The sequence below is a fragment of the Corvus moneduloides genome, unplaced genomic scaffold (genome assembly GCF_009650955.1).
Source record: "Corvus moneduloides isolate bCorMon1 unplaced genomic scaffold, bCorMon1.pri scaffold_118_arrow_ctg1, whole genome shotgun sequence".
In the NCBI taxonomy this organism is placed as follows: domain Eukaryota; kingdom Metazoa; phylum Chordata; class Aves; order Passeriformes; family Corvidae; genus Corvus; species Corvus moneduloides.
Genome location: NW_022436882.1, coordinates 39,103 through 64,813, shown reverse-complemented (window position 1 = coordinate 64,813; position 25,711 = coordinate 39,103). Strand labels below are relative to the sequence as shown.

At 62.2% G+C, this 25,711-nt stretch overlaps 4 protein-coding genes and 1 pseudogene across 12 annotated transcripts in view; 3 read left to right on the top strand and 2 right to left on the bottom strand.

Moving 5' to 3' along the window:
• LOC116438802 overlaps positions 1 to 9,267 on the top strand; it is a 42,424-nt gene extending 33,157 nt beyond the window's left edge. Inside the window, 7 exon segments of the mRNA XM_032097804.1 lie at positions 2,780 to 2,953; positions 4,258 to 4,487; positions 6,239 to 6,524; positions 7,008 to 7,277; positions 8,003 to 8,284; positions 8,887 to 8,993; positions 9,064 to 9,267. Of these exon segments, the coding sequence (XP_031953695.1) occupies positions 2,780 to 2,953; positions 4,258 to 4,487; positions 6,239 to 6,524; positions 7,008 to 7,277; positions 8,003 to 8,284; positions 8,887 to 8,993; positions 9,064 to 9,252 (1,538 nt within the window). The 3' untranslated portion in view covers positions 9,253 to 9,267.
• On the top strand, positions 665 to 2,423 carry LOC116438806 (zinc finger protein 665-like). The gene is given in 1 exon segment (XM_032097813.1): positions 665 to 2,423. A coding segment is annotated over 1 exon segment (1,272 nt). The 5' UTR covers positions 665 to 764; the 3' UTR covers positions 2,037 to 2,423.
• A 1,843-nt stretch (positions 9,268 to 11,110) lies between the features above and the next one.
• On the top strand, positions 11,111 to 13,976 carry LOC116438816 (zinc finger protein 135-like). Its single transcript, XM_032097816.1, is given in 3 exon segments — positions 11,111 to 11,266; positions 12,055 to 12,369; positions 12,538 to 13,976. Coding segments are annotated over 3 exon segments (1,380 nt in total). The 3' UTR covers positions 13,447 to 13,976.
• Positions 13,977 to 14,289: 313 nt separating this feature from the next.
• The window catches only part of LOC116438803 (nascent polypeptide-associated complex subunit alpha, muscle-specific form-like), a 29,404-nt gene continuing 17,982 nt past the window's right edge, over positions 14,290 to 25,711 (bottom strand). Inside the window, exons 4-9 of one of the 9 annotated variants that reach the window (XM_032097812.1) lie at positions 24,886 to 25,115; positions 22,595 to 22,880; positions 21,848 to 22,117; positions 20,125 to 20,406; positions 19,416 to 19,522; positions 14,314 to 14,370 (exon numbers count right to left, since the gene is read on the bottom strand). In XM_032097812.1, the coding sequence (XP_031953703.1) occupies positions 14,329 to 14,370; positions 19,416 to 19,522; positions 20,125 to 20,406; positions 21,848 to 22,117; positions 22,595 to 22,880; positions 24,886 to 25,115 (1,217 nt within the window). In that variant the 3' untranslated portion in view covers positions 14,314 to 14,328. Of the gene's footprint in view, positions 14,371 to 14,923; positions 15,027 to 16,482; positions 16,515 to 16,571; positions 16,596 to 16,714; positions 16,858 to 16,941; positions 17,192 to 19,206; positions 19,315 to 19,415; positions 19,523 to 20,124; positions 20,448 to 21,847; positions 22,118 to 22,594; positions 22,881 to 24,885; positions 25,116 to 25,711 lie in introns of those variants that run through there. The other 8 variants (XM_032097805.1, XM_032097806.1, XM_032097807.1 and 5 more) reach the window with 8 other exon arrangements.
• LOC116438805 overlaps positions 14,653 to 25,711 on the bottom strand; it is a 32,768-nt pseudogene continuing 21,709 nt past the window's right edge.

Sequence of the window (25,711 nt, the reverse complement as noted above, 5' to 3'; positions counted from 1 at the left end):
CCGGAGCTGGGGGACCCCCGGCAGCCCGGAGAGGGGGAGAGCCTGGATAAGGGGGGACCCCTGGGATTGCTGGAAGCCCGGAGCAGAGAACCAGGGGAGAAGGGACCCCTGGGAGCCCCAAAACCCCCCGGATCATCCCTGAGTGGGACCATGGAGGGGGGGAAGCCCAGGAGCCGTGGGACCCCGATGAGGCCAGGGAAAGGAGAGTCCCAGGACCGCAAAGTGGAGAGATCAGAGAGGGGCAACTGGTGGGAGGGTTTTTGGGCTGAATCGTGGTGGTTTGGGGTTTGTGGGAGGGTTTTTGGGCTGAATCGTGGTGGTTTGGGGTTTTCATGGACATAAAAGCCCCGGAGACTCCCAGAGATGGACCTGGTCAGGAGGAACCCGCAGCCCAAGGCACTCAGCCCTTGTTTTTCCCCCCAGCCCAGGATTTGTCATTCCCAAGGCGTGGCCGGATGGAGGAGGAGGAAAAGCCCCGGAGTTCCCCCCCGAGGAGGGGCTGCAAACGCAGCCCAGAGAGATCCAAGGAGGAAAGAGCCCCCCTGGGCCAGGAAGGCGTCCGGAGATCCAGGCAGAGCTCAGAGGTGGGGGAGAAGGCTCAGGGCGGGGAGCAGCCCCACAAGTGCTTGGAGTGTGGGAAGGGCTTCAGGTGGATCTGCAAGCTGAGGAAACACCAGAGGATCCACACCGAAGACTGGCCCCACAAGTGCTTGGAGTGTGGGAAGAGGTTCGGAAATAACTCCCAGCTGAGCCAGCATCAGAGGATGCACACTGGGGAAAAGCCCTACGAGTGTGGGGAGTGTGGGAAGAGCTTCAGCTCCAGCTCCAACCTGGTCATCCACCAGAGGATCCACACTGGGGAATGGCCCTACAAGTGTGGGGAGTGTGGGAAGAGCTTCAGCTCCAGCTCCCTGCTGATTAAACACCAGAGGATCCACACTGGGGAAAAGCCCTACAAGTGTGGGGAGTGTGGGAAGAGCTTCAGCTCCAGCTCCAACCTCGTCAGCCACAAGAGGATCCACACCGGGGAATGGCCCTACAAGTGTGGGGAGTGTGGGACGGGCTTCAGCCAGAGCTCCCACCTGGTCAGCCACCAGAGGATCCACACTGGGGAAAAGCCCTTCGAGTGTGGGGAGTGTGGGAAGAGCTTCAGAATCAGCTCCAGCTTGATTAAACACCAGAGCATCCACACCGGAGAGAGGCCCTACGAGTGTGGGGAATGTGGGAAGAGCTTCAGAGACAGCTCCAGCCTGACTGAACACCAGAGGATCCACACTGGAGAGAGGCCCTACGAGTGTGGGGAGTGTGGGATGTCCTTTGGGCAGAGCTCCTACCTGAGGGTACACCAGAGGATCCACACCGGGGAAAAGCCCTACGAGTGTGGGGAGTGTGGGAAGAGCTTCAGGACCAACTCCTGTCTGATGCAGCACCAGAGGATCCACACTGGGGAAAAGCCCTACAAGTGCAGCGAGTGTGGGAAGAGCTTCAGACTGAGATCTACCTGGGTCACCCACCAGAGGATCCACACTGGGGAAAAGCCCTACAAGTGCTTGGAATGTGGGATGGGCTTCAGAGACAGCTCCAAGCTGCTGGGACACCAGAGCACTCACACTGGGGAATGGCCCCACAACTGCTGGGAATGTGGGAAAGGCTTCAGCTACAAATGCCAGCTGATTAAACACCGGAGGATCCACACCGGGTAACGGCGCTACAAGTGTGGGGAGTGTGGGAAGGGCTTCAGCCGGAGCTCCGACCTGAGGGCACACCAGAGGATCCACACTGGGGAGAGGCCCTACGAGTGTGGGGAGTGTGGGAAGAGGTTTCAGAGCAGCTCCCTCCTCCTCAAACATGGGCGCGTTCACAGGAATGAGAGGCCCTTCCGCTGCCCCGACTGCAGGATGGGCTTCAAGCACAGCTCCAGCCTCAGCAGGCACCGGCACCTCCACACCGGGGAGAGGCCCTACGAGTGTCCCGATTGCGGGAAGAGCTTCTCACAGATCTCTCATTTGGCCCGACACCACCAGAGCCATCGGTAAGGGCAGCCCCGCGAGTGCCCCGAGTGCGGGAAGAGCTTCGTGCGCTGCTCCAGCTCCATCCCCCGTGGGAGGGTCGGCGCTGGATGATCCCCAGTGACCCCCGTGGGGCAGAGCCCTGGTGACCCCCGTTCCGGGTGATCCGCGCTGGGTGGGGGGAAGGTGGTGGAGAGATTTCTTTGCCTTCTCCTTGTGCTGCTGGGATTTGGTTGGGAGAAAATTCCCTCCGTGTGCCCAGGCTGGGTCTGGTGTGCCCGTGCCACTTGAAAGGGTTCAAATCATTGTACCTGTGCGAGTATAAGATACAGGGTAAAAGTTAGCAAATATTGGCCACAAGCTTAAGGCACAGAATGTAACTTGGCAAGAAACGGGGAACAAACGTCACAGAAATGATGAACAAAGCTTGCTGAGAGCAGTCGAGAAACTGCTGAACTGCAGCCAAGGAGAGCCTGTGCATGCCTAGGGGAGAAAGGTGCAAAGAGAAAGTGCAAAGGGAGGAAGATTGTGGCAGCTGGGGGGTGATGGGGGTCGGAGGAACTTTTATTACCTGTTCTGGTTCTTATCTGTTCCCAATAAAGCTTCCCAGTTCGGCCCGGTGCCGTTTCTTGGGGGGCGGTGGGGAAGGACTTGGGGGTGGGGGCAGAAGCCGGGGATGGATCGGGAATGGGGACCCCCGTGTGTTCCCCCCGTGTCACCCCGCTCTGGGGGGGCCTTGGGAGGCAGCTGAACCCCACCCCGGCACCCAGCGAAGCCCAAAAGGCGCCGGGACCCCCCTGAGAAGAAGGAGCGGGAGAAGGGCCGGAGAGAAGAGGAGAAGCAGGCGGAATTAGGAAGAGGAGGTGCAGGAAGAGGAAAAGCAGCAGGGGAAGCTTGGGGTCGGCGGCCGCTGTGTCCGCCGCGGCGCCGGGAGCATCCCGCAGGTGAGCGGGGAGGGGGAGCTCGGCCCAAATCCCTCGGGGGTTGCCCCAAAGCTTGGGGTCGCCGTCGTTTTCAGGCTCGGGCAGGAAGGGGCGGGTGAGCAGCAGGGCCTCGGGGTAGGGCACGTCCGGGGCGGCTCTGGGGGTGCGCCCCCGCTCTCGGGGGGCTTCTGGCTCAGCAGCAGCAGCAGCAGCAGCAGCAGCAGCGTCGTGAGGGTGCGGCCGGAGCCCTCGGAGGTGAGCTGGGCGGGCGCCCGGGTCGGGGGGTTTAGGGGAGGGGGTTTGGGGGAGGCTTGGGAGGTTGTGGGGGTGTTTATGTGGGGGTTGAGGGGTTTGGGGGGGGGGAGTTAGGTGTAACTGGGTTATTTTGGTGGTGACTTAAAGGGGGTGTGGGCATTTGGGGCTATTTTAGTGGTTGGGGGAGGGATTATGGAGGTTTGGTGTGGTTTTTTGCGTCTCACAATGTGGCAGTGCCCATAGATTGGAATTGATCCCTTTCTGGCCGGTCTTTTTTTTTGGGATCAGTACTTGGCAGGCCTGTTTGCCTTGTTTGGATCCATTTCTGGCATCCCTTTTGGGGTTATTATTTGGCATCCGCATTGCCTTTAATAGCTCTCCTTCTGGCAGCCCCCATTTGAATCACTTTGGCAGCCCCCTGAAGTCACTATTTTGCAGCCCCCGTTGACTATAACAGATCCCTTTCTGGCAGCCCCCCCAGACTCTTTATTTGGCACCTCATTGATTGTAACGGGTCCTTTTTTGGGGTTGGGGTACCTGAAGGAGCAGCCCCAGTGTGCTGGGGTGTTTGCGGGTGTTTGGGGAGGTTTGTGGTACGTGCAGGACCAGCCCCAGTGCGTTGTGGTGTCTTGGGGTGCAGAGCACCTTTTTCCGCTCACGTTTCCCGCCCTTTTTTCCCTCACGTTTCCCGCCCTTTTTCCCCCTCAGCTTTCCTGCCCTTTTTCCCCTCACGTTTCCCGCCCCTTTTTTCCCCTCACGTTTCCCGCCCTTTTTCCCCCTCACGTTTCCCGCCCTTTTTCCCCTCACGTTTCCCGCCCTTTTTCCCCTCACGTTTCCCGCCCTTTTTTCCCCCTCACGTTTCCCGCCCTTTTTCCCCCTCACGTTTCCTGCCCTTTTCCCCTCACGTTTCCGGCCCTTTTTCCCCTCACGTTTCCCGCCCTTTTTCCCCTCACGTTTCCCGCCCTTTTTCCCCTCACATTTCCAACTCCAGTCCCTCCATTTTCCCCAATGCTTTTCCCCTCACATTCCCACTCTTTCTCAACCATATTTCCCCTGTTTTTCTTCTCTAGTTTCCCGCCCTTTTTCCCTCCCGTTTTCGCCTCTTTCCCACCCCACTGGGACATGGAGGACACGGCACCATGGCCCCGAACGCTGCCCCACAGCCCCCCCGGCCCCGCCCCGGGCAGGAGGTCACGGAAGCTGTTCCCGTCGTGTTGCCGATGCAGTGGAAGCCGACGGTTCGTGCCGGCATGTTCACCCCCATGGCGAAGGTCTCGGTGGCGAACAGCACCTGGGGCAGGTATGGGGCAGGTTTGGGGCAGTCTGGGTGCGGTTTGGGGCTGGTTTTTGGGGCAGCTTTTGGGTCAGTTTAGAGCAGTTTTGGGTGAGGTTTGGGGCAGGCTTTTGGGGCAGGTTTAGGTGAGGTTTGGGGACGGTTTTGGGGGGCAGGTTTAGGTACGGTTTGGGGCAGGTTTTTAGGGCTGGTTTTTGGGGCAGGTTTGGGGCCAGTTTAGAGCAGTTTTGGGTGAGGTTTCGGGCAGTTTTTGGGGCTGGTTTAGTTGAGGTTTGGGGCAGGTTCAGGTGAGGTTTGGGGCACGTTTTTGGGGCAGGTGTAGGTAAGGTTTGGGGCAGGTTTTTGGGGCAGGTTTAGGGGAGGTTTGGGGCAGGTTTAGGGGAGGTTTGGGGCCGGTTTTTGGGGCAGGTTTGGGTGAGGTTTGGGGCCGGTTTTTGGGGCAGGTTTGGGTGAGGTTTGGGGCAGGTTTTTGGGACAGGTTTAGGGGAGGTTTGGGGCAAGTTTAGGTGAGGTTTGGGGCAGGTTTTTGGGCAGGTTTAGGTGAGGTTTGGGGCAGGTTTTTGGGGCAGGTTTGGGTCTCACCCCTGCGTGCTGAAGGCCCCGCCCGGGCCCAGCGGCTAGAACAGCCGGTGCCGCGTCCGGGCGCTGTTCCCGGAGAACAGGAAATGCTCCAGCGGCACCGGGCGCTGCGGGGTGCTCAGCACCCGCACTCAGCGCCGCTTCGTGCGCCTGGAAGGCAGCAAAATCCCGTGGGATTGGGAAAACACGGGATGGGAGCAGTGAAAGGGATCCCCCCATCCCCCGTGTCCGCAGTGCCACCGTCACCCCCCAGCCCAGAGCCCCCCCAGCCACCTCAGGGCCACGCGGGGAGCCCCAGCACCCCCAGATGCCCACGGCCCCTCAGGGGTGCCCAGCGCCCCCAGAGCTGGGTGGGGGGAAGGTGGTGGAGAGATTTCTTTGCCTTCTCCTTATGCTGCTGGGATTTGGTTGGGAATACATTCCCTCCCTGTGCTGCACCTGAGCCCCTGGAGATGTGGGGCCGGGCAGCTCCAGGAGGTGAAAGTGCTGGAAAAGGGGATTTTGGGCACTGCCAGCACTGAGAATCCCAGGAGCCAAGGGGGTTGGGGAACAGACAGAGCCCAAAATCTCTGTGTACAGGGGGGTTTGGGCACTCCTCGCGCCTGAAAATCCTGGGAACAGGGGGGTTGTGGAAAACCCAGAGGCCTAAAATGATGGGAAAAGAGGAGTTGGGGTTCTCTCAATCTCAAAAATTGCAGAAAAGTGGGGAAAACCCTGAAAAAAGAGGAAGTTGGGACAACGCCCTTCACCCAAAAAATGCCCCAAAAGAGGTTTGGACCCTCCTTACCTTCCCGGTCCTTCCATTCCCAAGGGTCCGGGGCACCCCAAATCCCAACCCCGCAGCTCCAGGACCCCCCAAAGGCCACCTTGGACCCCCCAAAGGCCGGGCAGGCTCAGGGCCAGCAGCAGCAGCAGCAGCCAGGGGACGCTCCGCGCTCCGTCCATGGCGCCTCGGGATGCCGGGAGCCCGGGAAGGGTCGGTGCTGCTCCCAGTAAAGCGGCGGCGAAGTGGGGGGGAGTGGGAGTGGGGGCGCAGCACCCCGAAAAGCGCTCAGCCAATGGGAGCGCGGCGTTGTTGTGTCGTCATCGGTTGCCGGGTAGAGCCTTGGGAAAAAGAGTCCCCTAAAGAAATTGCAGCCAATCAGAGCGCGCGTGGGCGGTGACTCATCGGTTGCCAGGTAGAGCCTCTGGAAAACGGGCCCCAATCGGGCTCGGCCAATCAGAGCGCGTCCGAAACACCTCCAGCCAATCACAGTGCGCCCGAAACCACGCCCGACCAATCAGAGGTGGCGTCTGTGATGACCCCGCACTGGTCCGGACTGGAGCTCCCAGTGCAGCGCGGCTGCTTTGGGGCTGGCGGCACCTGCCCGGCGCTGGCCATGGGGCGAGTGGCGGCAGCTGGGGCCGTACTGGTGGCACTGGTGGTGCTGGGAGCCCCCCCGGCTGCGGGCGAGAAGCTCTCGAGTGAGCGGGGCTGGGGCGGGCCGCGGTGGGAAAGGGGGAAAAGAGGGAACAAAAGGGGTTTGGGAGCCCTAAATGGAGGGGGAGGGGGAGGGGACCCCCGAAAGGAAGAGCGGGAGGGGCTGAGGATTGGGGGAAGGTGAGGAAGGGGTGGGAGAGGGGGGAAAGTGGGGAAAAGGGGAGGGTGGGACCCCGAAGCGGAGCGGGAGGGGGGAGGGGATTGGGGGATTAGCGGGCAAAGGGTGGGAAATGGGGCAAAGGGGGAACGGGAGCCGCAGAGTGATCTGGGGAGCGGGCGGAGGTGGGAGGGGAGGGGCCGGGAAAGGGGAAATGGGGAGGAGGGCGGGAAGGAGGCAGCGGTGCCGCGGGCAGGAGGGTCCCACGGCGGCCGTGGGGCACAGGGGGTGCGGGGCGGGGATCCGGGGGGGCCCCCGGAGCTCGGGGGGTGCTGGGGGGGCACCCCTGACCCGTGTCCCGCACACACAGCGGTGTTCCAGTTTTTCGGGACGGCTGAGTGTCACTTCATTAACGGCACTGAGCGGGTGAGGTTCGTGGACACGTACTTCTACAACCGGCTGCAGTACATGATCTTCGACAGCGATGTGGGGCACTACGTGGGGTTCACCCCGTACGGGGAGAAGCAGGCCCAGGCCGCGAACAGCGACCCGCAATGGATGGAGGACAGACGGACTGCAGTGGACACGTACTGCCGGCACAACTACGAGGTGTCCACCCCGTTCCTCGTGGAGCGCCGAGGTGAGCGTGGGGCAGAGCGTGGGGCAGAGCGTGGGGCAGAGCGAGTCCCCTCGGGCCCGGCCCCGGGAATGACCCTGGAGCCCCTCAAAACCTCCCCGGGATTCACCGCAGAGCCCTGACCCCTCCATGGGCCCATCCCCGGGGCCTCTTGTGCATCCCAGTGCCATCCCAGTCCATCCCAGTAACATCCCAGTCCCTCCCAGTACCATCTAAATCCTTCCCAGTTCCAGCCCAGCCCCTCCCAGTTTCTCCCAGTACCATCTCAATCTCTCCCAGTACCATCCCAGTCTCTCCCAATTCCATCCGAGCCGCTCCCAGTAACATCCCAGTCCCTCCTTGTGCCATCACAGTCACTCTGGGTGATATCCCAGTCCCTCCCAGTGACATCCCAATCCCTCCCAGTCCCTCTCAATGCCACACCAGCCCTCCCCCATCTCTTCCAGTGCCCCCCCAGTGCCATTCCAGTCCCTCCCAGTACCATCTCAATCGTTCCCAGTGCCATCCCAATCCCTCCCAGTCCCTCCCAGTTCCATCCCAGTCCCTCCCAGTGTCAACACAGTCCCTCCCACAAACATCCCGGTGCCATCCTAGTCCCTCCCGGTGCCATCCCAGTCCCTCCCAGTACAATCCCAGTCCCTCCCAGTCCCTCTCAATGGCACCCCAGCCCTCCCCCGTCTCTCCCAGTGCCCCCCAGCTGATCCCAGTGCATCCCCGCTCTCTCCCAGTGCCCCCCAGCGTGTCCATCTCGCTGGTGCCCTCGAGCTCCCAGCCCAGCCCCGGCCGCCTGCTCTGCTCCGTGATGGATTTCTACCCTGCCGAGATCCAGGTGAGGTGGTTCCAGGGCCAGCAGGAGCTCTCGGGCCACGTGGTGGCCACCGACATCGTCCCCAACGGGGACTGGACCTACCAGCTGCTGGTGCTGCTGGAAATTCCCCCCCAGCGCGGGCTCAGCTACACCTGCCAGGTGGAGCACGTCAGCCTGGAGCAGCCCCTGAGCCTGCACTGGGGTACGGCCCGGCCCCACAGCGCCGGGGGGAGCGGGGGAGGCACTGGGGGGGCTGGGAGGGGGATTGGGCTGTGCTGGGAGTAACTGGGAGGGAGCGTGAGAGAGCCTGGTTTAAACTGGGAGAGGGGCTCGGGGGTCTGGAGGGGCTGGGAAGGGGCTTGAAGGATGTTGGGGAGGGTGGGATGGGGTTTTGGGGGTGCTGGTGGGCGCTGGGAGGGAGTTTGGGGGTGCTGGGAGTAAGTGGGAGGGATTGGAGTGAGCCTGGAGGGGCTGGAAGGAGATCGGGGCTGGGAAAGCGGGGCTTGGGATGAGGTTGGTTGTGCTGGGAAGAGCCTGGGAGGGCTCTTGGGGAGTCGTGGTGGGGCTGGGAAGGGACTGGGAGAGGTCTGGGGGTCGTGGGGCGGTGGGGGGCAAGTGGGAGGGGGCTGTGGGATGCTGAGAGGGACGGGAGGGGCTTTGGTGGGTGCTGGGGAGGCTGGGAAGGGGTTGGGAGGAGGTTTCAGGGGGTGCTGGGTGGGCTGGGGGCGAGTGGGAGGGTGCTGGGAGGGTCTCGGGGCGTCTGTGAGAGGATTTGGGGGGTGCTGAGCCCTGCGGACCCCCCAGAGATGCCGCCGGACGCCGCCCGCAGCAAGATGCTGACGGGGATCGGGGGCTTCGTGTTGGGCTTCGTCTTCCTGGCGCTGGGGCTCGGCTTCTACCTGCGCAAGAAGGTGAGGGGGGGTCCCGGGGGTGGCGTCCCCCCTGCCCCGGAGCTGTGTGAGCTCCCCCCGGGGCCCCCAGCCCGGTGTCACCCCCTTTGCTCTGCCCACAGAGCTCCTGAGCCGGCGGCGGCCGCAGCCCCTCCCCGTGGCCTCGGGCCCGGCCGGGACCCCCCGCTCCGTCCCCGCGCTGATTTTGGGGGGGTCGTGTGTCCCCCCCAGCCCCGCTGGCACTCTGCCCCCGCCCGGCTGCTCCCAGTGTTCCCAATAAAGCTTCCCAGTTCGGCCCGGTGCCGTTTATTTGGGGGGCGGTGGGGAGGGGCTTGGGGGTGGGGGCAGAAGCCGGGGATGGATCGGGAATGGGGACCCCCGTGTGTTCCCCCCGTGTCACCCCGCTCTGGGGGGGCCTTGGGAGGCAGCTGAACCCCACCCCGGCACCCAGCGAAGCCCAAAAGGCGCCGGGACCCCCCTGAGCCGCCAGGGGAATTTGGGGAGGGGGCGCGTGGGGGGCGCCCAGAGCCCAGCGCTGCCCCAGCCCGGCCTGGGCCGGCTCCATCCCGGCTCCTCCCGCGGGGTGCGGCGGCGTCGGGAAAGGGGGGGGCCAAGGGCGGGCGCTGGGCCCGGGGGGAGCAGGAGAAGGGATGGAGGAGGAGCAGGAGGAGGAGGAGGGGGGGTGAGGAAGGAGCGGGAGAAGGGCGGAGAGAAGAGGAGAAGCAGGCGGGATTAGGAAGGAGGAGGAGCGGGAGGAGCCGGGCTGGAGGCGGAGGCGGGGGAGGAGGAGCGGGAGGAAGAGGAGCGAGAGAGGAAGAGGAGGAGCAGGAAGAGGAAAAGCAGCAGGGGAAGCTTGGGGTCGGCGGCCGCTGTGTCCGCCGCGGCGCCGGGAGCATCCCGCAGGTGAGCGGGGAGGGGGAGCTCGGCCCAAATCCCTCGGGGGTTGCCCCAAAGCTTGGGGTCGCCGTCGTTTTCAGGCTCGGGCAGGAAGGGGCGGGTGAGCAGCAGGGCCTCGGGGTAGGGCACGTCCGGGGCGGCTCTGGGGGTGCGCCCCCGCTCTCGGGGGGCTTCTGGCTCAGCAGCAGCAGCAGCAGCGTCGTGAGGGTGCGGCCGGAGCCCTCGGAGGTGAGCTGGGCGGGCCCCCGGGTCGGGGGGTTTAGGGGAGGGGGTTTGGGGGAGGCTTGGGAGGTTGTGGGGGTGTTTCTGTGGGGATTGAGGGGTTTTGGGGGTGATTTTTAGGTGTAACTGGGTTCCTTTTGGTGGTGACTTAAAGGGGGTGTGGGGGTTAGTGGCGATTTTAGTGGTTGGAGGAGGGGTTATGGGGCTTTTAGCGAGGTTTTTGGTGTCTGACAATGTGGCAGCGCCCGTAGATTGGAATTGATCCCTTTCTGGCAGGTGTTTTTTTTGGTGGATCAGTACTTGGCAGCCGTGTTTGCCTTGTTTGGATCCATTTCTGGCATCCCTTTTGGGGTTATTATTTGGCATCCGCATTGCCTTTAATAGCTCTCTTTCTGGCAGCCCCCATTTGAATCACTTTGGCAGCCCCCTGAAGTCACTATTTTGCAGCCCCCGTTGACTATGATAGATCCCTTTCTGGCAGCCCCCCCAGACTCTTTATTTGGCACCCCATTGATTGTAACGGGTCCTTTTTTGGGGTTGGGATGCCTGAAGGAGCAGCCCCAGTGTGCTGGGGTGTTTGCGGGTGTTTGGGGAGGTTTGTGGTACGTGCAGGACCAGCCCCAGCGCGTTGTGGTGTCTTGGGTTGCAGAGCACCTTTTTCCCCTCACGTTCCCGCCCTTTTTCCCCTCACGTTTCCCGCCCTTTTTCCCCTCACGTTTCCCGCCCTTTTCCCCTCACGTTTCCCGCCCTTTTTCCCCTCACGTTTCCCGCTCTTTTTCCCCTCACGTTTCCCGCCCTTTTTCCCCTCACGTTTCCCGCCCTTTTCTCCCCTCACATTTCCCCCCCTTTTCCCCCTCATATTTCCCGCCCTTTTTTCGCTCAGAAGCTCACCCCAAATCCCTCGGGGGGTCCCTAAGCAGCGTTTTCCTTTGGGGGATGTTTGGAGCTTGCAGCTTCCAGGATGGAGCCCCAAATCTCTTTGTGGGTCCCTGGCAGGGTTTCATTTTGGCACGGGGGCGATGTTTGGATCCTTTGGGACCCCAAAGCTGAGCCGCAAATGGCGCTTTGGGGGATATTTTGGGGGCTCCGTGCCGGTGCCTGGGTGGGAGGGGGACATCGGTCTTGGGGTCCCCCAGGAGAGCGGTGGAGGGGAACGCCGGGAGCCCCGGGATGGGGTGAGGGGAGAGGGGCGATCCCGGAGCTGGGGGACCCCTGGCAGCCCGGAGAGGGGGAGAGCCTGGATAAGGGAGGACCCCTGGGATTGCTGGAAGCCCGGAGCAGAGAACCAGGGGAGAAGGGACCCCTGGGAGCCCCAAAACCCCCCGGATCATCCCTGAGCGGGACCGCGGAGAGGGGGAAGCCCAGGAGCCGTGGGACCCCGATGAGGCCAGGGAAAGGAGAGTCCCAGGACCCCAAAGTGGAGAGATCAGAGAGGGGCAACTGGTGGGAGGGTTTTTGGGCTGAATCGTGATGGTTTGGGGTTTTTATGGACATAAAAGCCCCGGAGACTCCCAGAGATGGACCTGGGCAGGAGGAACCCGCAGCCCAAGGCACTCAGCCCTTGTTTTTCCCCCCAGCCCAGGATTTGTCATTCCCAAGGCGTGGCTGGATGGAGGAGGAGGAAAAGCCCCGGAGTTCCCCCCCGAGGAGGGGCTGCAAACGCAGCCCAGAGAGATCCAAGGAGGAAAGAGCCCCCCTGGGCCAGGAAGGCGTCCGGAGATCCAGGCAGAGCTCAGAGGTGGGGGAGAAGGCTCAGGGCGGGGAGCAGCCCCACAAGTGCTTGGAGTGTGGGAAGGGCTTCAGGTGGATCTGCAAGCTGAGGAAACACCAGAGGATCCACACCGAAGACTGGCCCCACAAGTGCTTGGAGTGTGGGAAGAGCTTCAGAAACAACTCCCAGCTGAGCCGGCACCAGAGGATCCACACTGGGGAAAAGCCCTACGAGTGTGGGGAGTGTGGGAAGAGCTTCAGCTCCAGCTCCAGCCTCGTCAGCCACAAGAGGATCCACACTGGGGAATGGCCCTACAAGTGTGGGGAGTGTGGGAAGGGCTTCAGCTCCAAGTCATACCTGGTCAGTCACCAGAGGATCCACACTGGGGAATGGCCCTACGAGTGTGGGGAGTGTGGGAAGAGCTTCAGAATCAGCTCCAGCCTGATTAAACACCAGAGCACCCACACCGGAGAGAGGCCCTACGAGTGTGAGGAGTGTGGGAAGAGCTTCAGAGACAGCTCCTACCTGGTCAACCACCAGAGGATCCACACTGGGGAAAAGCCCTACGAGTGTGGGGAATGTGGGAAGAGCTTCAGCCAGAGCTCCAACCTGAGGATACACCAGAGGATCCACACTGGGGAATGTCCCTATGAGTGTGGGGAATGTGGGAAGGGCTTCAGGACCGGCTGCCAGCTGCTGGAACACCAGAGGATCCACACTGGGGAGCGGCCTTATGAGTGTGGGGAGTGTGGGAAGAGCTTCAGGACCAGCTCCTATCTGAGGGAACACCAGAGGATCCACACTGGGGAAAAGCCCTACGAGTGTGATGAGTGTGGAAAGGGCTTTAGAAAGAGCTCTAAGCTGGTGACCCACCAGAGGATCCACACTGGGGAAAAGCCCTACAAGTGCTTGGAATGTGGGAAGAGCTTCAGAAACAGCTCCAAGCTGCTCGAACACCAGAGCACTCACACTGGGGAATGGCCCCACAACTGCTGGGAATGTGGGAAAGGCTTCAGCTACAAATGCCAGCTGATTAAACACTGGAGCATCCACACCGGGGAAAAACCCTACGAGTGTGAGGAGTGTGGGAAGAGCTTCAGCCGGAGCTCCCGCCTGAGGGCACACCAGAGGATCCACACTGGGGAGAGGCCCTACGAGTGTGGGGAGTGTGGGAAGTGTGGGAAGGGCTTTAGCTACAGCTCCCAGCTGCTGGAACACCAGAAGATCCACACTGGGAAATGGCCCTACAGCTGCTTGGAATGTGGGAAGGGCTTCAACCAGAGCGCCCACCTGATTAAACACCAGAGGGTCCACACCGGGGATCGGACTTATGAGTGTGGGGAGTGTGGGAAGAGGTTTCAGAGCAGCTCCCTCCTCCTCAAACATGGGCGCCTTCACACGGATGAGAGGCCCTTCCGCTGCCCCGACTGCAGGATGGGCTTCAAGCACAGCTCCAGCCTCAGCAGGCACCGGTGCCTCCACACCGGGGAGAGGCCCTACGAGTGTCTCGAGTGTGGGAAGAGCTTCTCCAGCAGCTCTGCCTTGACCAAACACCACCGGAGCCATCGGTAAGGGCAGCCCCGCGAGTGCCCTGAGTGTGGGAAGAGCTTCGTGCGCTGCTCCAGCTCCATCCCCCGTGGATGATCCCCAGTGACCCGCGTTGGGCTGAGCCCTGCTGATCCGTGCTCCTGGGTGATCCGTGTTGGGAAGACACCTGGCTGAGGGGCTCCACATCTTCCTGGCTCCCCTGGGTACCTGGATGAACCCAGGGGCAGGAACATCCATGGGGACACAGACGGACATCAGGAATTCATTGGGGAGGGCGGATTTGTTGAATATTGACCCCCAAAAATCTTTTCCATTCAGTCCTATCTTCTGGAGGCATCAAGGAATTCTGGACGTCTTTTCCAACCTCAGTGATTCCATGATTCCGATTTTCTCTGGCCCAAGGGCGTCTTCCACAGATACATGGTGATTTACTGGGACGAAAACCAAGATTCTGGAGACTGTGGGGTGGAAACCCCTCCAAAAAAAGGGTCTTCCCTCCCACCCACCCGTGTGGATCCTCAGCCGGCACAGAAATCCTTTTCTTATGGCCTTGGTTTGCTTTTAATTTCTCTTCATCCTCTAAAAGCACCCGAAAGTGGGGTAAAAATAAAGAAATTGAACTGAGACGTGGGTGGGGACATTGGAGGACACAGTCGTGGGGACATAGAGATGGAGAGCAATATGGGGACACACGGACATGGACGGGGATGTGGCTGTTCGTGGGGACATGGGGGCACAGGGACATGGATGGGGACGTGGGGGACAATGACATGGATGGAAACGTGGTGGGGACACAGCCATGGGTGAGGACAGGGCCAGTGACATGTGGGGAACTTGCAGGGGATGTGGGGGATGCTGGGTTTGAGGGAGTTGAGGGTTCCTGGGAGGGATTTGGGGGTTGCTGAGGGCTTTGGGGACCCCAGGCCGAGCGGCTCCGGCTGCGCTGGGAGACCCTGGCGGAGGTTCTGGGGCAGGTGCTCAAGGACCCCCTGAGCTGGACCCCCAGCCAGCATTGGGCTCCTGGAAGGGAATGAAGGTCCTTGTCCCCAGGAAGGAAATCCCAGCACCCCCAGGGTGTTGGGGGCAGCTGAGAGGCCACAAGAGGGAGGGGAAGGCCAGACAGAGCTGTCCACCTCCAAAACTACACCCCAAACCCACCAAAACTCAGGGATTCCTCCCAGAAAAAAGCTGCCAGGAGCTGTCTGAATTGAGGGAAAGGGGGAATGGGACCCCCAAATTGAGTTGGGAGGGGTCCCACGCCTCCTATTTCCTCATCCTGCCTCCTTCTCCTCTCCGCCCTTCTCCCGCTCCTTCCTCTCAGGGGGGTCCCGGCGCCTTTTGGGCTTCGCTGGGTGCCGGGGTGGGGTTCAGCTGCCTCCCAAGGCCCCCCCAGAGCGAGGTGACACGGGGGGAACACACGGGGGTCCCCATTCCCGATCCATCCCCGGCTTCTGCCCCCACCCCCAAGTCCCTCCCCACCGCCCCCCAAGAAACGGCACCGGGCCGAACTGGGAAGCTTTACTGGGAACACTGGGAGCAGCCGGGTGGGGGCAGAGTGACAGCGGGGCTGGGGGGGACACACGACCCCCCCAAAATCAGCGCGGGGACGGAGCGGGGGGTCCCGGCCGGGCCCGAGGCCACGGGGAGGGGCTGCGGCCGCCGGCGGCTCAGGAGCTCTGTGGGCAGAGAAAAGGGGGTGACACCCCCGAGTAGGGCGGGGTTTCCTCCGGCCAGCGGCGCTCGGATTCAAAAAGGGCTCTGGGGAACGCGGGGAACAGGAGCGGGCAAACAGGGCCGTGGCAGTCCCGAGGGCACGGCTGCGGGTGTTCTCCTGCCCGTGGAGTTTTGAGTTAGTTTTTGTCCTGAGATTTGGTTGGTTGGGTTTTTTCAGCAATGGTCCTCACACGATCAAAAGCTCCAGCCAGTAAAAGTGTACCCAGGCAAACAGAACCCTCCCAGAAGGACGCGTCTGTCCAGCCCCCTTCCTGTGAGGAGTGTTTGAGCCTGGCAGTAGCACCGGGGGATGCTGTCCAAGAGTCTGCCTGAGGTGTGAGCAGTGAACGATCTCCTTTCCCTGGTGGCCGAGCTTAAGGAGGAAGTGGAAAGACTAAGGAGCATTAGAGAAAGGGAAAGGGAAATAGACTGGTGGAGTTTCACCCTTCCACCCCTGAGAGAAGCCCCCCAGCAGTCAGAGCACTCCCGGGTCTCTCACCACCTGGCAATAGGAGGAGACCGGGGGATGGAGTGGAAATGGGTTCCTACTCGGGGAGGTAATAAAAATTCCTTCCCACCCCCATCACCCCCCAGCTGCCACAATCTTCCTCCCTTTGCACTTTCTCTTTGCACCTTTCTCCCCTAGGCATGCACAGTCTCTCCTTGGCTGCAGTTTCAGCAGTTTCTCGACTGCTCTCAGCAAGCTTTGTTCATCATTTCTGAGACTTTTGTTCCCTATTTCTTGCCAAGTTTCATTCTGTGCCTTAAGCTTGTGGCCAATATTTGCTGACTTTTACCCTGTATCTTATACTCGCACAGGTACAATGATTTGAACCCTTTCAAGTGGCACGGGCACACCAGAGCCAGCCTGGGCACACGGAGGGAATTTACTCCCAACCAAATCCCAGCAGCACAAGGAGAAGGCAAAGAAATCTCTCCACCACCTTCCCCCCACCCAGCTCTGGGGGCGCTGGGCACCCCTGAGGGGCCGTGGGCATCTGGGGGTGCTGGGGCTCCCCGCGTGGCCCTGAGGTGGCTGGGGGGGCTCTGGGCTGGGGGGTGACGGTGGCACTGCGGACACGGGGGATGGGGGGATCCCTTTCACTGCTCCCATCCCGTGTTTTCCCAATCCCACGGCATTTTGCTGCCTTCCAGGCGCACGAAGCGGCGCTGAGTGCGGGTGCTGAGCACCCCGCAGCGCCCGGTGCCGCTGGAGCATTTCCTGTTCTCCGGGAACAGCGCCCGGACGCGGCACCGGCTGTTCCAGCTGCTGGACCCAGGCGGGGCCTTCAGCACGCGGGGGTGAGACCCAAACCTGCCCCAAAAACCTGCCCCAAACCTCACCTAAACCTGCCCAAAAACCTGCCCCAAACCTCACCTAAACCTGCCCCAAACCTCCCCTAAACCTGCCCAAAAACCTGCCCCAAACCTCACCTAAACCTGCCCCAAACCTCCCCGAAACCTGCCCCAAAAACCTGCCCCAAAGCTCACCCAAACCTGCCCCAAAAACCTGCCCCAAAGCTCACCCAAACCTGCCCCAAAAACCTGCCCCAAACCTCACCCAAACCTGCCCCAAAGCTCACCTAAACCTGCCCCAAACCTCCCCTAAACCTGCCCCAAAAACCTGCCCCAAACCTCACCCAAAACTGCCCCAAAAACCTGCCCCAAACCTCACCTAAACCTGCCCCAAAAACCTGCCCCAAACCTCACCTGAACCTGCCCCAAACCTCAACTAAACCAGCCCCAAAAACTGCCCGAAACCTCACCCAAAACTGCTCTAAACTGGCCCCAAACCTGCCCCAAAAACCAGCCCTAAAAACCTGCCCCAAACCTTACCTAAACCTGCCCCCCAAAACCGTCCCCAAACCTCACCTAAACCTGCCCCAAAAGCCTGCCCCAAACCTCACCCAAAACTGCTCTAAACTGACCCAAAAGCTGCCCCAAAAACCAGCCCCAAACCGCACCCAGACTGCCCCAAACCTGCCCCATACCTGCCCCAGGTGCTGTTCGCCACCGAGACCTTCGCCATGGGGGTGAACATGCCGGCACGAACCGTCGGCTTCCACTGCATCGGCAACACGACGGGAACAGCTTCCGTGACCTCCTGCCCGGGGCGGGGCCGGGGGGGCTGTGGGGCAGCGTTCGGGGCCATGGTGCCGTGTCCTCCATGTCCCAGTGGGGTGGGAAAGAGGCGAAAACGGGAGGGAAAGAGGGCGGGAAACTAGAGAAGAAAAACAGGGGAAATATGGTTGAGAAAGAGTGGGAATGTGAGGGGAAAAGCATTGGGGAAAATGGAGGGACTGGAGTTGGAAATGTGAGGGGAAAAAGGGCGGGAAACGTGAGGGGAAAAAACGGCGGGAAACGTGAGGGGAAAAAGGGCGGGAAACGTGAGGGGAAAAAGGGCGGGAAACGTGAGGGGAAAAAGGGTGGGAAACGTGAGGGGAAAAAACGGCGGGAAACGTGAGGGGAAAAAGGGCGGGAAACGTGAGGGGAAAAAGGGCGGGAAACGTGAGGGGAAAAAGGGCGGGAAACGAGAGGGGAAAAAGGGCGGGAAACGTGAGGGGAAAAAGGTGCTCTGCACCCCAAGACACCACAACGCGCTGGGGCTGGTCCTGCACGTACCACAAACCTCCCCAAACACCCGCAAACACCCCAGCACACTGGGGCTGCTCCTTCAGGTACCCCAACCCCAAAAAAGGACCCGTTACAATCAATGGGGTGCCAAATAAGGAGACAAAGCCAGAAAGGGATCCCTTAAAGTCAATGAGGCTACAGAACACTGACTTCAGGGGGTTGCCAGAAAGGGATGCGTTCAAGTCAATGGTGACTGCCAAATAGTGATTTAAAGGGGCTGCCAGAAGGAGAGCTATTAAAGGCAATGCGGATGCCAAATAAGAACCCCAATAGGGATGCCAGAAATGGACCCAAACAAGGCAAACAGGCCTGACAAATAGTGATTCAACAAAAAAAGACCTCCCAGAAAGGGATCAATTCCAATCTACGGGCGCTGCCACATTGTCAGACACCAAAAACCTCGCTAAAAGCCCCATAACCCCTCCTCCAACCACTAAAATCGCCACTAACCCCCCCATCCCCTTTAAGTCACCACCAAAATAACCCAGTTACCTCTAAAAATCACCCCGCAAACCCCTCAATCCCCACAGAAACACCCCCACAACCTCCCGAGCCTCCCCCAAACACCCTCCCCTAAACCCCCCGACCCGGGGGCCCGCCCAGCTCACCTCCGAGGGCTCCGGCCGCACCCTCACGACGCTGCTGCTGCTGCTGCTGCTGCTGAGCCAGAAGCCCCCCGAGAGCGGGGGCGCACCCCCAGAGCCGCCCCGGACGTGCCCTACCCCGAGGCCCTGCTGCTCACCCGCCCCTTCCTGCCCGAGCCTGAAAACGACGGCGACCCCAAGCTTTGGGGCAACCCCCGAGGGATTTGGGCCGAGCTCCCCCTCCCCGCTCACCTGCGGGATGCTCCCGGCGCCGCGGCGGACACAGCGGCCGCCGACCCCAAGCTTCCCCTGCTGCTTTTCCTCTTCCTGCACCTCCTCTTCCTCTCTCGCTCCTCTTCCTCCCGCTCCTCCTCCCCCGCCTCCGCCTCCAGCCCGGCTCCTCCCGCTCCTCCTCCTTCCTAATCCCGCCTGCTTCTCCTCTTCTCTCCGCCCTTCTCCCGCTCCTTCCTCACCCCCCCTCCTCCTCCTCCTGCTCCTCCTCCATCCCTTCTCCTGCTCCCCCCGGGCCCAGCGCCCGCCCTTGGCCCCCCCTTTTCCCGACGCCGCCGCACCCCGCGGGAGGAGCCGGGATGGAGCCGGCCCAGGCCGGGCTGGGGCAGCGCTGGGCTCTGGGCGCCCCCCACGCGCCCCCTCCCCAAATTCCCCTGGCGGCTCAGGGGGGTCCCGGCGCCTTTTGGGCTTCGCTGGGTGCCGGGGTGGGGTTCAGCTGCCTCCCAAGGCCCCCCCAGAGCGGGGTGACACGGGGGGGACACACGGGGGTCCCCATTCCCGATCCATCCCCGGCTTCTGCCCCCGCCCCCAAGTCCCTCCCCACCGCCCCCCAAATAAACGGCACCGGGCCGAACTGGGAAGCTTTATTGGGAACACTGGGAGCAGCCGGGCGGGGGCAGAGTGCCAGCGGGGCTGGGGGGGACACACGACCCCCCCAAAATCAGCGCGGGGACGGAGCGGGGGGTCCCGGCCGGGCCCGAGGCCACGGGGAGGGGCTGCGGCCGCCGCCGGCTCAGGAGCTCTGTGGGCAGAGCAAAGGGGGTGACACCGGGCTGGGGGCCCCGGGGGGAGCTCACACAGCTCCGGGGCAGGGGGGACGCCACCCCCGGGACCCCCCCTCACCTTCTTGCGCAGGTAGAAGCCGAGCCCCAGCGCCAGGAAGACGAAGCCCAACACGAAGCCCCCGATCCCCGTCAGCATCTTGCTGCGGGCGGCGTCCGGCGGCATCTCTGGGGGGTCCGCAGGGCTCAGCACCCCCCAAATCCTCTCACAGACGCCCCGAGACCCTCCCAGCACCCTCCCACTCGCCCCCAGCCCACCCAGCACCCCCTGAAACCTCCTCCCAACCCCTTCCCAGCCTCCCCAGCACCCACCAAAGCCCCTCCCGTCCCTCTCAGCATCCCACAGCCCCCTCCCACTTGCCCCCCACCGCCCCACGACCCCCAGACCTCTCCCAGTCCCTTCCCAGCCCCACCACGACTCCCCAAGAGCCCTCCCAGGCTCTTCCCAGCACAACCAACCTCATCCCAAGCCCCGCTTTCCCAGCCCCGATCTCCTTCCAGCCCCTCCAGGCTCACTCCAATCCCTCCCACTTACTCCCAGCACCCCCAAACTCCCTCCCAGCGCCCACCAGCACCCCCAAAACCCCATCCCACCCTCCCCAACATCCTTCAAGCCCCTTCCCAGCCCCTCCAGACCCCCGAGCCCCTCTCCCAGTTTAAACCAGGCTCTCTCACGCTCCCTCCCAGTTACTCCCAGCACAGCCCAATGCCCCTCCCAGCCCCCCCAGTGCCTCCCCCGCTCCCCCCGGCGCTGTGGGGCCGGGCCGTACCCCAGTGCAGGCTCAGGGGCTGCTCCAGGCTGACGTGCTCCACCTGGCAGGTGTAGCTGAGCCCGCGCTGGGGGGGAATTTCCAGCAGCACCAGCAGCTGGTAGGTCCAGTCCCCGTTGGGGACGATGTCGGTGGCCACCACGTGGCCCGAGAGCTCCTGCTGGCCCTGGAACCACCTCACCTGGATCTCGGCAGGGTAGAAATCCATCACGGAGCAGAGCAGGCGGCCGGGGCTGGGCTGGGAGCTCGAGGGCACCAGCGAGATGGACACGCTGGGGGGCACTGGGAGAGAGCGGGGATGCACTGGGATCAGCTGGGGGGCACTGGGAGAGACGGGGGAGGGCTGGGGTGCCATTGAGAGGGACTGGGAGGGACTGGGATGGCACGAGGAGGGACTGGGATGGCACCGGGATGTTTGTGGGAGGGACTGTGTTGACACTGGGAGGGACTGGGATGGAACTGGGAGGGACTGGGAGGGATTGGGATGGCACTGGGAACGATTGAGATGGTACTGGGAGGGACTGGAATGGCACTGGGGGGGCACTGGAAGAGACGGGGTAGGGCTGGTGTGGCATTGAGAGGGACTGGGAGGGACTGGGATGTCACTGGGAGGGACTGGGATATCACCCAGAGTGACTGTGATGGCACAAGGAGGGACTGGGATGTTACTGGGAGCGGCTCGGATGGAATTGGGAGAGACTGGGATGGTACTGGGAGAGATTGAGATGGTACTGGGAGAAACTGGGAGGGACTGGGATGGCACCGGGAGGGACTGGGATGGCATAGGGAAGGATTGAGATGGCACTGGGAGGAACTGGGATGGGACTGGGATGTTAGTGGGGGGGACTGGGATGTCACTGGGAAGGATTGAGATGGTACTGGGAGGGACTGGGATGGGACTGGGATGGACTGGGATGGAACTGGGAGGGATTGGGATGGCAGGGGCATGTTAGTGGGAGGGACTGCGTTGTCACTGGGAAGGACTGGGATGTTACTGGGAGGGACTGCGTTGACACTGGGAAGGACTGGGATGCCACCGGGAAGGGCTACAATGGAACTGGGAGGGGCTGGCATGGTACTGGGAGGGACTGGCATGGCACCAGGAGGGATGAGGATGGAACTGGGAGCGACTGGGGTGTCACTGGGACGGACTGGGATGGCGCTGGGAGGGACTGGGATGGCGCCGGGATGTTACCGGGAGGGACTGTGTTGACATTCGGAGGGACTGGGATGTCACTAGGAGGGATAACGATAGCACTGGGAGAGACTGGGATGGCAGTGGGATGTTACTGGAGGGACTGTGTTGACACTGGGATGTTACTGGGAGGGACTGTTTTGACACAGGGAGGGACTGGGATGTCACCGGGAGGGGCTACAATGGAACTGGGAGGGGCTGGCATGGCACCAGGAGGGATGGGGATGGAACTGGGAGGGACTGGGGTATCACTGGGAGGGACTGGGATGTCACCGGCAGGGACTGGGATGGTACTGGGAGGGGCTAGGATGGAACTGGGAAGGACTGAGATGGTACTGGGATGGACTGGGAGGAACTGGGATGCACAAGAGGCCCCGGGGATGGGCCCAAGGAGGGCTCAGGGCTCTGCGGTGATTCCCGGGGAGGTTTTGAGGGGCTCCAGGGTCATTCCCGGGGCCGGGCCCGAGGGGACTCGCTCTGCCCCACGCTCTGCCCCACGCTCTGCCCCACGCTCTGCCCCACGCTCACCTCGGCGCTCCACTGTGAACGGGGTGAACACCTTGTAGTTGTGCCGGCAGTACCAGTCCACTGCAGTCCGTCTGTCCTCCATCCATTGCGGGTCGCTGTTCGTGGCCTGGGCCCATTTCTCCCCGTACGGGGTGAACCCCACGTAGTGCCCCACATCGCTGTCGAAGATCATGTCCTGCTGCCGGTTGTAGAACAGCCTTTGCATGTACCTCACCTTCTCCGTGCCGTTAATGAAATGACACTCAGCCTTAAACATCCTCTGGAACACCGCTGTGTGTGCGGGACACGGGTCAGGGGTGCCCCCCCAGCACCCCCCGAGCTCCGGGGGCCCCCCCGGATCCCCGCCCCGCACCCCCTGTGCCCCACGGCCGCCGTGGGACCCTCCTGCCCGCGGCACCGCTGCCTCCTTCCCGCCCTCCTCCCCATTTCCCCTTTCCCGGCCCCTCCCCTCCCACCTCCGCCCGCTCCCCAGATCACTCTGCGGCTCCCGTTCCCCCTTTGCCCCATTTCCCACCCTTTGCCCGCTAATCCCCCAATCCCCTCCCCCCTCCCGCTCCGCTTCGGGGTCCCACCCTCCCCTTTTCCCCACTTTCCCCCCTCTCCCACCCCTTCCTCACCTTCCCCCAATCCTCAGCCCCTCCCGCTCTTCCTTTCGGAGGTCCCCTCCCCCTCCATTTAGGGCTCCCAAACCCCTTTTGTTCCCTCTTTTCCCCCTTTCCCACCGCGGCCCGCCCCAGCCCCGCTCACTCGAGAGCTTCTCGCCCGCAGCCGGGGGGGCTCCCAGCACCACCAGTGCCACCAGTACGGCCCCAGCTGCCGCCACTCGCCCCATGGCCAGCGCCGGGCAGGTGCCGCCAGCCCCAAAGCAGCCGCGCTGCACTGGGAGCTCCAGTCCGGACCAGTGCGGGGTCATCACAGACGCCACCTCTGATTGGTCGGGCGTGGTTTCGGGCGCACTGTGATTGGCTGGAGGTGTTTCGGACGCGCTCTGATTGGCCGAGCCCGATTGGGGCCCGTTTTCCAGAGGCTCTACCTGGCAACCGATGAGTCACCGCCCACGCGCGCTCTGATTGGCTGCAATTTCTTTAGGGGACTCTTTTTCCCAAGGCTCTACCCGGCAACCGATGACGACACAACAACGCCGCGCTCCCATTGGCTGAGCGCTTTTCGGGGTGCTGCGCCCCCACTCCCACTCCCCCCCACTTCGCCGCCGCTTTACTGGGAGCAGCACCGACCCTTCCCGGGCTCCCGGCATCCCGAGGCGCCATGGACGGAGCGCGGAGCGTCCCCTGGCTGCTGCTGCTGCTGCTGGCCCTGAGCCTGCCCGGCCTTTGGGGGGTCCAAGGTGGCCTTTGGGGGGTCCTGGAGCCGCGGAGTTGGGATTTGGGGTGCCCCGGACCCTTGGGAATGGGAGGACCGGGAGGATAAAGAGGGTCCAAACCTCTTTTGGGGCATTTTTTGGGTGAAGGGCGTTGTCCCAACTTCCTCTTTTTTCAGGGTTTTCTCCACTTTTCTGCGATTTTTGGGGTTGAGAGAACCCCAACTCCTCTTTTCCCATCATTTTAGGCCTCTGGGTTTTCCTCAACCCCCCTGTTCCCAGGATTTTCAGGCGCAAGGAGTGCCCAAACCCCCCTGTACACAGAGTTTTTGGGCTCTGTCTGTTCCCCAACCCCCCTGGCTCCTGGGATTGTCAGGGCCGGCAGTGCCCAAAATCCCCTTTTCCAGCACTTTCACCTCCTGGAGCTGCCCGGCCCCACATCTCCAGGGGCTCAGGTGCAGCACAGGGAGGGAATGTATTCCCAACCAAATCCCAGCAGCACAAGGAGAAGGCAAAGAAATCTCTCCACCACCTTCCCCCCACCCAGCTCTGGGGGCGCTGGGCACCCCTGAGGGGCCGTGGGCATCTGGGGGTGCTGGGGCTCCCCGCGTGGCCCTGAGGTGGCTGGGGGGGCTCTGGGCTGGGGGGTGACGGTGGCACTGCGGACACGGGGGATGGGGGGATCCCTTTCACTGCTCCCATCCCGTGTTTTCCCAATCCCACGGCATTTTGCTGCCTTCCAGGCGCACAAAGCGGCGCTGAGTGCGGGTGCTGAGCACCCCGCAGCGCCCGGTGCCGCTGGAGCATTTCCTGTTCTCCGGGAACAGCGCCCGGACGCGGCACCGGCTGTTCCAGCTGCTGGGCCCGGGCGGGGCCTTCAGCACGCAGGGGTGAGACCCAAACCTGCCCCAAAAACCTGCCCCAAACCTCACCTAAACCTGCCCAATAACCTGTCCCAAACCTCACCTAAACCTGCCCCAAAAACCTGCCCCAAACCTCCCCTAAACCTGCCCCAAAAACGTGCCCCAAACCTCACCTGAACCTGCCCCAAACCTCACCCAAACCTGCCCCAAAAACCTGCCCCAAACCTCACCCAAACCTGCCCCAAAAACCGGCCCCAAACCTCACCTAAACCTGCCCCAAACCTCACCTAAACCTGCCCCAAAAACCGGCCCCAAACCTCACCCAAAACTGCCCCAAAAACCTGCCCCAAACCTCCCCTAAACCTGCCCCAAAAACCTGCCCCAAACCTTACCTACACCTGCACAAAAAACGTGCACCAAACCTCACCCAAACCTGCCCAAAAAACCGGCCCCAAACCTCACCTAAACCTGCCCCAAACCTCACCTAAACCTGCCCCAAACCTCCCCTAAACCTGCCCCAAAAACCTGCCCCAAACCTCACCCAAAACTGCCCCAAAAACCTGCCCCAAACCTCACCTGAACCTGCCCCAAACCTCAACTAAACCTGCCCCAAAAACTGCCCGAAACCTCACCCAAAACTGCTCTAAACTGGCCCCAAACCTGCCCCAAAAACCAGCCCTAAAAACCTGCCCCAAACCTTACCTAAACCTGCCCCCCAAAACCGTCCCCAAACCTCACCTAAACCTGCCCCAAAAGCCTGCCCCAAACCTCACCCAAAACTGCTCTAAACTGACCCAAAAGCTGCCCCAAAAACCAGCCCCAAACCGCACCCAGACTGCCCCAAACCTGCCCCATACCTGCCCCAGGTGCTGTTCGCCACCGAGACCTTCGCCATGGGGGTGAACATGCCGGCACGAACCGTCGGCTTCCACTGCATCGGCAACACGACGGGAACAGCTTCCGTGACCTCCTGCCCGGGGCGGGGCCGGGGGGGCTGTGGGGCAGCGTTCGGGGCCATGGTGCCGTGTCCTCCATGTCCCAGTGGGGTGGGAAAGAGGCGAAAACGGGAGGGAAAAAGGGCGGGAAACTAGAGAAGAAAAACAGGGGAAATATGGTTGAGAAAGAGTGGGAATGTGAGGGGAAAAGCATTGGGGAAAATGGAGGGACTGGAGTTGGAAATGTGAGGGGAAAAAGGGCGGGAAACGTGAGGGGAAAAGGGCGGGAAACGTGAGGGGAAAAAGGGCCGGAAACGTGAGGGGAAAAGGGCAGGAAACGTGAGGGGGGAAAAAGGGCGGGAAACGTGAGGGGAAAAAGGGAGGGAAACGTGAGGGGGGAAAAGGGTGGGAAACGTGAGGGGGAAAAGGGCAGGAAACGTGAGAGGAAAAAAGGGCGGGAAATATGACGGGAAAAAGGGCGGGAAACGTGAGGGGAAAAGGGCAGGAAACGTGAGGGGGAAAAAAGGGCAGGAAACGTGAGGGGGAAAAAAGGGCGGGAAACGTGAGGGGAAAAAAGGGCAGGAAACGTGAGGGGAAAAAGGGTGGGAAACCTGAGGGGAAAAAGGGCGGGAAACGTGAGGGGAAAAAGGTGCTCTGCACCCCGAGACACCACAACGCGCTGGGGCTGGTCCTGCACGTACCACAAACCTCCCCAAACAACCGCAAACACCCCAGCACACTGGGGCTG